This window comes from Triplophysa dalaica, chromosome 21 (genome assembly GCF_015846415.1).
Source record: "Triplophysa dalaica isolate WHDGS20190420 chromosome 21, ASM1584641v1, whole genome shotgun sequence".
Lineage (NCBI taxonomy): Eukaryota > Metazoa > Chordata > Actinopteri > Cypriniformes > Nemacheilidae > Triplophysa > Triplophysa dalaica.
The window spans coordinates 5901171-5914161 of record NC_079562.1 but is presented as its reverse complement, the minus strand read 5'-3'; the positions used below and the strand labels follow the sequence as shown (position 1 = coordinate 5914161).

Here is a 12991-nt window from a genome sequence, read left to right as displayed (position 1 = left end):
GTCACAACTCTAGCAACCACTAAGGTGAACTAGATCAGTAATTTTCTTTCGCATTTAAGAAATAAAAGATGACCAGTAATGTTAGTAGGCATAGGCTTACTTATAATATGAAAATGTTATCAAATCTAACCCTTAATTGTAAAGGCAGTATAGTTACCAAGACGTAACATTTATAGAATATTGTACACGTTGAGAAATATTAGATCCATGATTTTTATCCATCAAAGCTCTAATAAGCTGAATATGCCTATGCGTTTTGTAACATATCCTATGGGAAAGACTTTGCTCTTGAATATTTATTAGCCAACGAGATTGGTCGTTACCACAAAACGTCATCGGGCTTTGATTCATTTTCGAGAGGGAAGTCTTGACCGTAGTAGGATTCGTAATTTCTGTCACCGCTTGTAGTTTATCCAAACTCCCGTTCCTTGCGCAGGCAGACCAGTCCGTGTTTTGGCGGAGTCTCTCTCTCTCATTTTAAAAGCCACTTCAACCTCAGTCTCAAAGCTCTGAAAAAACCAACTAGCCACCCGAAAGGCACAGGATCAGAGTAGGATCAGATATTTGCTGTGAGAAACCTCCATCCGTATGCGATCTCCTCTAACGGGAGAACTGAGGTGATGGCGGGTTGCGCGGAGGATTCGTGGATTTTTGCTTGACAGGCACCAAATCTTCTGTTGGATTAGTTGATTTACCTATTTATGGGGGATTTGCTTTTACCTGATAGAAAATGCCATTTGACAAACGGATCGTTGAACCCCAGCTGCTGTGCAGACACCCCATCCCTAATGATGAAGGGTTACTATTCGAGGATCTGTGCTCCATCAGCAACGTGGCTCTATCCCGGACCCTGCGGCAGCTCTCCGACTTGGCTAAACATGCCTGTTCCTTATTTCAGGAGCTCGAGAACGAGCTTATGTCCACAAACCAAAGGGTTTGGGCTCTGCAGAACAAAATAGGCAAAATTCAGCAAACCGCCAATGCGCTGGATCCAAAACTGGAGGCTGTGCGTAAGTAGACCATTTAGGATTGCGCGTAAATTATGGGAGAGATTTCACACGGTTAACTGGGATGTCGTACGTATGATCTGTTCGCAATGAATGAATGTGGTGGTTATATGTGTCGAGTTACATGTAGGCACTGTCTCGAAGCCTTGCCGACAAAATTATAATGTGTCACACGCCTGTATGCGTAACCAGCACCTGCACCATGACCGGTTGCGCTTTTTGCCCCGATTCGGAAAAACGCCTTGCAACGCGGCATTTTGCCATTGAAGACTAATGTATCAGTCTGTTTTTTAAAGAGATTAAGTTATAAAGTCATTAGGAATTAGCACTGGTCATTTTCAGCAGATGTTTGTAAAGAGGGGCGTGTAGGGTCTATGGCTCCGGTCCGCTATTTCCATGGCTCTGCTTATTAAAATGGGTAAAAAAGCAACAGCTATCTTTGCAGGTATGACATGATAATTATCTTTTCGATAAATCTGAACAAAAACCTTAATCTCGAGATCATCGGTATAAGGGATCTAGAGTCTGGAAACGCGTAATTTCATAATCGCATTTGGCTGTGCAAGGGCATTGAAAAAAAATCTAAACTGTTTTTATGCTCATGTTTGCACATCTATGACAGTGCATGTACAGCTGGTTATGAAATAAGGTATTTTGGCGTTATTTTGGCACTGGATCCACCCGTAGCAGAATTAATGTAACCTGTTTTTTATCTCTAAACGTTTTAGTACGACGAAATTTAATATTCACTTTCTACAGCTGAAATTAGGCGTCGTTACATTCAACTTCTAAGGTTTGGGGTTATATGGGTGTGGGGGAAAATATACATACCAGTGAAAAATGCATTGATGCAGCATTGCCATATCCACCACATAAGCATGAAGAAATTACAGTCTTGTCCAAACAGCAGCATGACGTGGTGTCATCCATGAAATAAACAAATCTTAGAATCCCCCTCCTCAATGTGTCGATGAAATAAGGCCCATGAAAAATGCTATACAGCCCTTGCGCCCTTGTCAAGCCTCTAAAGAGATAGCCTCATGTGGATCATAGCCTCAACACTGGTATATAGCTTTAATTATAAGAGGATGTTGGGCTGCAGTGGGGATAAATCCAGTGCATGGATACAGGGCTGAAAAGATGGGTTGGATGCAGTGTTATCACCCTTTGCTTGGAGGCAAAGCAAGGCTTATGCAATTAGCTAGAATAGGACGAAATACACTTCACTCCAGCTGATTCGATGTGCCATGTTTTGAACATGGCCTAAAAAGATTAACCATGTAGGTTAATGTATGTTATTGCCATATAACCAAAACTATTTTCCCCCACTCTAAAAAGGCTGGGTTATTTTCAACCCAGCATTGAGTCAAATAAGAAAAACCCAGTCGTACGGCTAAATTATCTCAGAAAAGGTTTATATTTGACCCAACTTTAAAACAAGCCTGTATTTTGTGTAGAAACAACCCAGCACAGGTTCATTTATAACGTAAGGGTTGGGTTCATACCTTTTTGACCGAATGCTGGTTTAAAATATCCTTAGTGTTGACCACAGAATCAGTCTCCAGTAGTGTGTCATTGGATGTTTACTTGTTGTGTGACAGTCTGAGTTGATGACATACTGTAGCCTTGTGGCTTGGCAGAATGAGTTTAAACTGATTTGGTGTCTGTTTTTTCCCTATCTGACTATACTGTAATAAATGTAGTTTATTTTAATTGATTAATAAAAATTTCTTGAACTTCTCGTTGAAAATAACTGTGTAGGCAGCTGCTGCATCTCAACTATATTGTTTGTTTTATGGCTAGATTAGCAGGAACGATCCTAATCCTATAATTGCGGCTATATTCCAGTGATAGCATGTGGTGCATGTGGAACGACACCCTCTTGTTGTGAATTTGAATAGATAGAAGACAGGAGGCTCGGGAGCCTTTCATGGAGTATTACTTTAATTATGACCTTTGCTAACTTCTCTCTTTGCTTTGAATGTCTTATTATTTTATGAAGAATGAAAACAGTTTACATGAATTTACTTTTTGAAACTTCACTTGAAAATAAAGGTATGTTGTTAAGTTTATTGTAAAAAACATATTAAAAAAAATATGGGTCGTAAAAGGATAACAAAAATTTAAGCACACTCTTTATAAAAATGAATCAATTACTCTACCTTCATAAATTATTTAAAGAAACACCAAAGAAATCTGTATTCTTGAGTCTTAGACTTTTCCAATGATATATAGTTTGTCATGATTCGATTAGAAATTATATGCACAATATTGAGGCAAATTTAGGTGTCCCGTATACGGGACGGATGACAGGTAACAGGCTACTAATGTTAAACAGAAAAATGAAATGTAGTTTCCTGGTGACATTAGAAAAGATGTGAGGAATAAGATATACAGTGTGTCCAACAATAGAGAAAAGCATTAAACAGCAACATCCTGTACAATGACATAACATAAATTCCCTGTTTTATAGTAATTGTCATAGTTGTTAAAGTGGCTGGAGTGAGATGGATTATTAAGGTTTCTAGTGCATAAAATGATGCAATGTATGTGCAATGAATTGGGTGGGGGGATCTGTATCTGCCAGTATGGTTATTTTAATAAAGCACGTGTTAGTAGATTGAGCATTGTGAGGTCTGTGTACAGAAAGTCTTACGGTCTTCACATGAATGCTGCAGGAGGTGGAGTAATTTCCGGGTGATTTGAGGTCATTCCTCATTAAGGTGGTAGGAATGTGGGCCCCAGAGATGCCCCCAGTTATGTTTGTGTGATATTTATTGATGAAATACACAAGCAGTGCAAAATCAGATGGTCTCTGAGTCTGAACATAAGTGGCAATCTCACAAAGAATTACAGTATGTATGGTCTTAGTTGTAATCATTTTTTTCTCCATCCTGGATGTGAGAAGCCCTTTGATCTGCCCTCCCCAGTGAGGTAGAGAAACAATCTCCCAGAGCATACTGCTTTTTGGCAGGTTGTTGTAATGAAGGGAAAAGTTAGATTGAGAGTTGTGAGAATGAAGAAACACCTTTGATATGTTACGCTTAACACCCGTGCCAATATGTTTCTGTTGTGAACATACACATCTTTTTAATGAAAGAACCCTGCATTCAAAGTTAGACCTTGAGATTAAGGTTTTGCAAAAATAATTATAATACCAGCATCCACAATGAATTCTTGCATGGCTGTCGTCAATTGGCACTTGTCCTGGTCACCATTACATGATGAGCTGACCCTCCAATTCAAGTTAGTTTATAAGTACCACTACAGCTATTGAATAGCCAATTCAATATAAAAAAGTTCCATATTTAAATATTTTATTTATGTATATTTCTCAGGCAAAACCTTGAATTGAACGAGTTGAGAGGTACCATACCAGCACTCAGAAGCTTCATGGTAACAGAGTCCTGGGGTAGAGAGGGTCTAACCTTTTAACAGAGCAAAGAGAATGGACACTGCAGCCCCTGGGGCCAAATTCATTGTCCTATAGGTTTAATAGCCCATTTTTTATACACAGACATACCAACATTGTATGACCCATAAATACTGGTGCATGTTTTCCCATGAACACAGACAAAAATACATTAAGGAAATTGGAAATGTAAATATGCACAGGTGCACACACTTATTCACATTCTCTCTTCTAATAGGTCGAGGGCTCTCTCGGTTATTCCATTTTTATGAGTATCATACAAAAATAAGTCTCAGTGGCCTGGAATGAAAGTAGCTGTGGACGGCACATCATCCTCTCAGCTCCAGGCTACTGTGAGCTGAGCTCTGATTGGTCGGTTTCTGGGAGCGCTGCAGCCCATGGTTTAAGTACTTGTGTAGTTCAGCCACCATTTGCACACGCAGTCTTTGAGAACAAGTCTAGCGTGAGAGCTTGTGCATTGCTTCAGGCTACCTACAAGGATATGCAAGCTTCTTATTGCGACGTTTTGATGGTATTAAGCCAGTTATCGTACAGGTTAAGATGTTACTTTTGTTTATTGAATGACAAATTGTGGGTTTGGTTCAAAATCACAAATGCAGGATTTTACCGAACAAGCTAAATGGTTTGTGGAATGTGGAAATTCCAGCAAGAAAGTGTTATATTATGTTATAATAAATATACATAACCATTAATGTGTAATTTACCGTAAAACCACAAATTAAGAATTATTGTTTTCCTTATAAAAGCTACCTTGTTTTTACTTTAGTATTTGTGAGAAAGAACATATGCCAGCTATTTGCTTTACTAAAGGTGAAATACCTTATAAATTTAGTAAGGACAGTAAGACTTTATGTCATACACACACAGTAGGTTAACTTATTATGTAGGGCTGTATGGATTTATTTATAGTTGTTTCACTTTATAATAGGTTGTGTATAAATTTGTTTTAAAGGGCATTCTTAAACAACAAAAAATTTATTTAGCGTAAATTAAGGGAGACAGGATGGCTGAGATGGTAAAGGTGCTGTAAAGTGTGAAGTTTGCCTTTGGGCTGTGGCGTCTTTAATATGGGGGTTAATTCAGCCTTTCAGGTTATTTATTATGGGGAACAAACAAAGAGATAATGACACTCTCTGGGTATAATTTACTTCCAATATAAGCTGAAAATGAAGTATTTGGTGGGTTCAAAGGAATGGGAAAGGGTGGAAATATAAGTTTTATTGCCTAATGGGTGCTTTGGGGTGCTCCCAGGGGTTTTAATTGACCTTTATATCTCATTGAACGAGCAGTGCTTTGTTCCAGAGTAATTGTGAGCCCATCTCTGTTGGAATTTAACAATACATTTTTTTATAATTATTTTTTTATTTATTTTCCATTTTTCGGTCACTGCCCAGACGTATTATTTTGTAACAAGCTTATCTAACATTAATAATAGAAAGAGTATGTCCAACACTCTAAAAAGTTTAACTGTGATTTAATAATACTTTTTTGGTGAATCTATTTACACAAAACAAATGTAGTACATTTTAAAGCTAAAAATATAAATATATATAAATATAAAAATATACTGTTTAAATTGAGTAAATGTAAGTACAAAAAATTAAGTCAATTTTTCATGTTCAGCAAAAATATTAAATATTATTTGTTTGTTAAATACTTATTTATTTTCATTTATTTAATAAACCGTAATAATATATGTAAATAACTTTTTGTTGATCAATCAGTCCCACTCAAAAAATAAAATGATTTAAGAAATCATTGATGAGTGAAATGTGATTGGTAGCATGTATATTATATTATTACTTCACTGACAAAAGATGTGTATATGCACGTTACTTTCTATATACATATAATGTGCGTGTTAAAATATGACAATATTACATGTTATTTAATTATTGTCTTCTAACTTTCAGTTATTATATAATGAATGAGACCAATGCATTCAAGCATCCGACTTTATCTAAGATCCAACATGGCATCCGCTACCTGCCCAGACTTGTTCTAAACACAGCGGAAGCCCCCACATCCTCCGCATTCTGCATTATACCCATCCTCAAGCTTAACGGTACACTAAGCACACACAAATGCTGATGACAGATGGCACCTGTGTATCTGGGGCTTTAGGGGCTATGGCAGGTGCTAATGTACATGATTGACTTGTTTGGTTGGGTTACCCTTATCATTTGCTGTGGCGCTTGACCAAAGGTCCTGTTATATTCATGGCAGAGTTCTTCTCTCAGGGTTGGAAAGTGGTTTTAAACATCTATGTAATGGTATAATGTTTTGTGAATATTTGGATGGCACAATTCATGAAGCATTTTAGAACAGCATTTTAAATGTGTGACAGAAGTCGGCAGAGCCCCATGTCACATGCACTTATCCACAATCTTGAATAGCCATCATGTTGGAAACGCACCTACATGTGGAGCCCCAAAATGAAGTCTCCATAGATCACTAGAATTTAAAAACACAGCAGATCTGCAGTATTTCCATCTTATTTATGTGAGTTGTTATCTGACAACACATGGCTGTTAAGTTGCAGCAGAATAAGAGCCAAACAAGGCTCATAAAGTCAAAACTTTTATCCATCTTTGCACTTTATCTGCTCCACTTTTTCCTTAGTTGGTCAAGTTCTGGGTTTGACGGTACTTTTAATGTTTCATGCACTTTGATTTTCACTGAAGGCACATCGAGGTTTTCAATGAAGCCTGTCTGAGACCTGCTCATCGTGATCAAAAAGAAAGCCGTGTCTTCTTCAGCACAGCCCTAGAAATAGAAGTTGAGCAGAGATACGGTTACATTGTCGAAATGGCGAAAGTACAGTGCTACTCATATGGACCAGCAACAAGTATTTTGACCAGATTGCTTGTGGGTCGCTGATTGATTTTTTTTATATTTAAAGCTGTTGTTTCTCTTATGTTTGATCTTCACAACGTATATGAATGACTGAAAGGTCTTTGACGGTTTGCTGTTAACGGCTCCATTTCTCAAGAACCAAATTGCAAGGCTTACTGCTTATAAACAGTAACTGAATGAGTCAATTCAACAGCAATCTTTAACGCTCTATTATTAGAAATGATCAAAGACACAGTATGGTGTAACAGTGAATTTGTACAGTTGGGTGTTTAAAATAGTGTCTGTAATGCATTGATTTCTTAAGTATTGTAATGTCAAAGTTTAGATATAGAGAACAAATAACATGTTAAATGAATTGTAGGAGGTTTAGGATGATGTAATGAATGATCCATGTTCTTTTTCTCAGGGATTGTTTTAGATCATTGAGGATAATTTCCAATACGAAAAAGCTTTAGTTCATAGTCATACACTCTATAGAAGTGTTTCTTGGTTCTTTAAGTGCTATATAGAACCATATTGTAGTGCGTCAGTGGTTCCTCAGAGGTTCTTTGGGATGACCGAGGTGAAGAACCATATAGCGCTGCTTTCGTATAAAGAACATATTGAGCCCCTGTATGGTTATTTAGCGGTTCTATAAAGCACCTCAGTCATCCCAAAGAACCACTGAAGTACTACAATATTGTTCTAAATAGCATTTAAAGTGGTTCCCCAATGAATACAAGCTAAGAACCACCTTTAGTGCAATGCAGCACAATTTTGTTTTAGAGTGTACCTAAAAATGATGAGACCATGTCTGAAGACATCTATGCCTCTAACATGCAGCCTATACCAAAACAATCTGCTTGACATTTCTTCCTCGTAAAGAGTGCTTTTAGTGTTGGACATAGAAATGTTTCCCTATTATAAAATCTAAATGAATAGAGCCTATTTCAGTTGGGGGTTGCTACTGTAACGCTTCTGTTTGTGTCAGTTTCAAGTTGTTCTATGAAGTTATAACAGCAGTGGTTTAATTTAGGTATTATTGTATTTTTTAGTGTAACTGAGGTGTGAAGTTACATGAGTCGTATGTAACTGCGAGTCGTTTTGCCTCTGAATTTCTAGACAGATGTTAGATGTTGAGAAAACCACATGGTCTGCAAAACACAGTACATGATGTTGGTTAAGACAAAGGGAAAACATTTATTTTATCTGGCCTGTCCTTACCTTCAAACCTCAATCAAGTCGTCCTCCTGTGATCAGACCTTTGAGGTGCCAGTAATCTCAGCGTACCTTTGATCGGGCCACTGCGATGATGAAACAAGCACAATTCATACATGTGGATGTACGGGATGAGCAATTCTTTAATCACGCTCTCTCTCTTTCCCTCTCTCACTGCGCAGATACATAACCGCAGAGACAGATTTATGTGGATACGCTTTTTTATTAGCTTTTTGATGTTTCGCTTTCAAATTACCTGGGAATTTCTGACGACATTCTTGATACAGTAAATTTAGTTTTATGCCGTGTAGCATCACTCGGGAACCTGGAGAATGTTTCTTGCACCAAAAGGACACCTTGGGAAATCATTTACCACCTTCTGTGATACGTTGGATGTATGGATGGGTTAAATTGCAGACTTGAATTGGCCATCTACCCAGACAGCCACGCTTCAGACAGTGAGAGATGTGTCTGTCGTTACTTTTAAACAATGCCTACTACTTCTAGTCTTAAACATCTATCAGTATCATAAAGGGCTCACAGAGCTACAGAATAGTGGTCGGCACATCTGCGGGTTCATAATGACATGGAAAAATGTGAGTAAACGCAACAATAAAACTCAATTAATTTACACTGGTATACATTAATTGAGGTTGAACTTAATAGAATAGTCAGGCTGTGTTTTAACTTTGATGCAGGTCGTTTTTATACTGTTATACACTACTTAAAGTGACAGTTCACCAGAATCACCACAAAAACAATATTCTGTAAATTTTTATAAATTATGCCATTTAAAACATATATATATGACTTATTCTGTTGAACACAAAAGAAGATATTTTGAGAAATGTCCATACAATGGGGCCCAATTTTGTGGTTACCAAGGTTCTTCAAAATATCTTCTTTTGTGTTCTGCAGAAGAAAAAGTCATACAGGTCGGCAAAAAAAATGGTTTGGGATTATAAAAATGGATTATTATTATAATGTATTTTTGCTAAACATTCAGAAGTAACACATTTCCCCTTCAGGCCCAATGAATTGTTTCAGATGGAGAGAGGGAATCCACACTGGTCTGTGTCAAGTGGAGTCGCTTTCCGAGAGAGAGAGAGAGAGAGAGAGAGAGAGAGAGAGAGAGAGAGAGAGAGAGAGAGAGAGAGAGAGAGAGGAAAACAGGAAAACTTGGCTGATTGAGTCACAACAGAGGGAACAGTTATAATTAAGACAGAGAGACAGAGGGAGATAAAGAGAGAGGACTGCTATGATGACAGTCTACTGTAAACAGAGCTGTTAGATTTGAGCTGTCTGTAATCTATTTCAAGAATAAATCAATGGGAATCACTTGGAAGTAACACTGGGTGTATTGCAATGTGTAGGCAGAACACCTCCTGTTTAGAATGTAAGACTTGCTCTGTGGGTTTAACTTTTCATGTGCTTCTAATCTGGTTGGATTCATTTTATTCTTTTTATGGCCCACGTTTTGCTGGGATCATATAATTAATGGTTCAGTTTAGTTTATTTCTATGGCACTATTTACTATACATATTGTTCCAAAGCAATTTGAGCGAAGAACAGTGCCTGACACCTTTCTAAGACAAAGGTGATAGCGGTGAGATTAAACTTCTCAAAATGTTTAAGTAGATGACGAAGAAGTCTTTGGAAGTACCAAGACTCATCTGAAGAGCCTGTCTATCTGACATTGGCACATATATACTGTATATATACATTACTTAAATATGAATATAAGCAGAGTATTAAAGGTAGAATCATTAGTTAATTTAAAGGATTTAAAGTTATTATGATGACTTTGAATAAGAAATGTTTTGTAATAGGTAAAATAAAGAATTTCATGTAAAAGCAGTGTTGAATATAGAACATTTATTATTAAATACAGACTTCTGTAGGGATGGGCAAACTTTTTATCGCTTAACAAAAAACACATGCGCCATGGAGAATGGAATTAAAAAGATTTTGTTATGTTTAATATTTCGGAACAAAAAAACTAATTAGACCGGTGTAAAAAACATTGCGCAATATAGTGAATATATTGCTATAGAAAAAAACATACAGTATAGTGCCAACGTACCTTTTTAATTTTGTGCCATGAACGTAGCTTTGCAATACAATTGTTTTATATCACACACCTTTTGAACATGAATTGTTAAGCAGTTTTCTTGTTTTTATAACACACCCCTTCCTTGTATCTTTTCTTTTCACTGCTCAGGATTGAGACAAAAAATCTGTATGGGTAAGTTATTTGTCATAACATAAGTGTTGATAGTATTAGACCCGTTTGTGTAGTGCAAATAGTACAGTATAAAAAGACCCCCATCTGTATCCATGAATATTTGTGTAAGTGTGTGCTTTTTAGTTTGTGTAGAAGTGTGTTTGGCCCTAAGTAACATGTTCCCATTAGATTGTGTTTGCTAAGCACCTTACAACCACTATTTCCAACCTCCAATATTCCTAAATATGACATCCTCTGGTCACATGACACTGACATTATATCCAGGCAGATGTGGGGATATCAGCACAGATCAGGAGCAGCTGAAGCAGAAAAGACATTAAAACCAAAGCACAAAGTCAGACTCATTAGTTCAGAAACCATGGGTTATTACTTCATTACTGGGGCTCAAATTAAAGCAATTTCTAATAGGGACTTTGAGTAGTGCAGTCCAAACAATTCCTCCCCTTTAGTATGCATTCTCTTCTTTGGGTTGTTCGTGAATTGAACTGAAGGTTTCTGAAATGATTAACATTGTGAGATGTTGTTTTGTCATAAATAAGTGGATCAACGTATAGGACACAAAAGTGAAAACAGTCAGCAGGTCATTATCACAAAATAAACAGAGATCGGGACCTAACTACAAAATGATGATTGACCAATTAGAGTCAAGTATTTTAGAGAGCCATGTAATCCTCCTGAATCAGGCAATAGGGTCATGTGCTTGCTTAAGGTCAGAATGGTGAGAGTTAAAAACCCACAGCCCACCACACACATTATATTTAGGCTTGTCTGGATTTAGCATCATCGGAGGCTTCTAAAGTGACTTGTGGCCTTTTGTCACTGATCAGTGATTAGATTAGCCGTTCATCTAATAGTGCTTATGAGAGGGATTTGCTCAGAGACAGCTGGCCCCAGATCAGTCTGTTTGAGTTTGTTCTTGCCTGCTCCGCTGAGCGGGCTGACGTGTCGCGTTCTGACAGCAGTAGCGGGCGGACTGCAGGTCTGCAGGCGAGTGCAGCTGCTCCAGTAGACAGTGTAACAATGCATGGAGGAAACATGTTTTTCCGCACCTCATTAGTCAGAATCCAGACCGGATTTAAATGAGAACGAGGACTGTTGAGAGACGTCTGCAAATAAAAGCATGGAGATACAAAAGCCTCATTTGTGTGATGGTACCAGATCTACATCCACTCTATGATCAAGTAATTGAAGTCGACTATTTTTGCACAGTTGAATAATTACAGCTATGCCAAACTGCAATTAACTTGCCTTGTAATTTCCACTGGGTTACCCCCCACCAACCCCTTGCACTATGAAGTGGATTTGATAGTGTGTGAAAGTATGTGCGTGCGTCTGCACCGCTGTATTTGGGACGCGTCCCTCCGCGTGAGGAGGGGGCTGAAATCTCCCTAGGCGTGAAGTTCAGATCGGCCATATGGTTTTAATAGATCAAGGCGAGTGATCCTAAAACCAACTAAGGTCAATTATATTTCTCTATCCGTAGTACCATCTGCTGTTGCCTTTGCCTATTGGTTTATCCTGACAGATTTTAAAGCCTTGTCTGTTCAAGAGGATGAGTAATATATGGAAAACAGAATAGTTCTGTTAAAGAGTTATTTCACATGGTCAAAATATATATCACAGTGAAAAAAGACCTTCACAGCTTTCGTCACATGCCAACTTAAACTTATTTCAACATTTCGTCACTGTCCTTCTATAACATTTTATGTCCAAATTCGCTGTTTTTTGGGAAAAGGAAAAAACCTGTACTTTTTTTAATTATTACATACTGTGTTGTCAAAGTTGACAAGCACTTTTTGATACTTTATTGATAACATATTTGTAAAACCCAGTTATGAACACAAATGGTTTAATAATAATATTTTTTTAAAATACACAAAGTATGGAGATACAAGGTTTCAGAAGGACAGCAGCGATTTACAGTGTTATTTTTCTTAGTCTCTTGAAAGCTCTTTTTGGTTTATTTTGTGAGGTTTTATACTAATAACAAGAGAGTAGAAGTGTTTATTTCACTTTTTTATATTGCAGTCTGATTTATGCTTAAAACCATGCCAAATGTCAAAAATATTTATACTTATATAAAATATATATACTTTTATGGTTTAACACGGCAAACCATTAAAGAATACTTCTTCGAAATACTATTTAAAAATTATTTTCGATAAAATATTTCACGGCTGTTACAAGTACTTTTTGTAAGAAGAAAAAAACAGTTATATTCTTTTTTTCCAACTGTTAAGTATTTCACCATTT

General features: G+C 37.2%; 1 protein-coding gene across 2 annotated transcripts in view; it reads left to right on the top strand.

Annotated features, from left to right (window-relative positions):
* Window positions 1-385: 385 nt before the first annotated feature.
* nhsb (Nance-Horan syndrome b (congenital cataracts and dental anomalies)) overlaps window positions 386-12991 on the top strand; it is a 45885-nt gene continuing 33279 nt past the window's right edge. For both annotated transcript variants that reach the window (XM_056735515.1, XM_056735514.1), the window contains exon 1: window positions 386-1010. In XM_056735515.1, the coding sequence (XP_056591493.1) occupies window positions 731-1010 (280 nt within the window). In that variant the 5' untranslated portion in view covers window positions 386-730. The remainder of the gene's footprint in view (window positions 1011-12991) is intronic.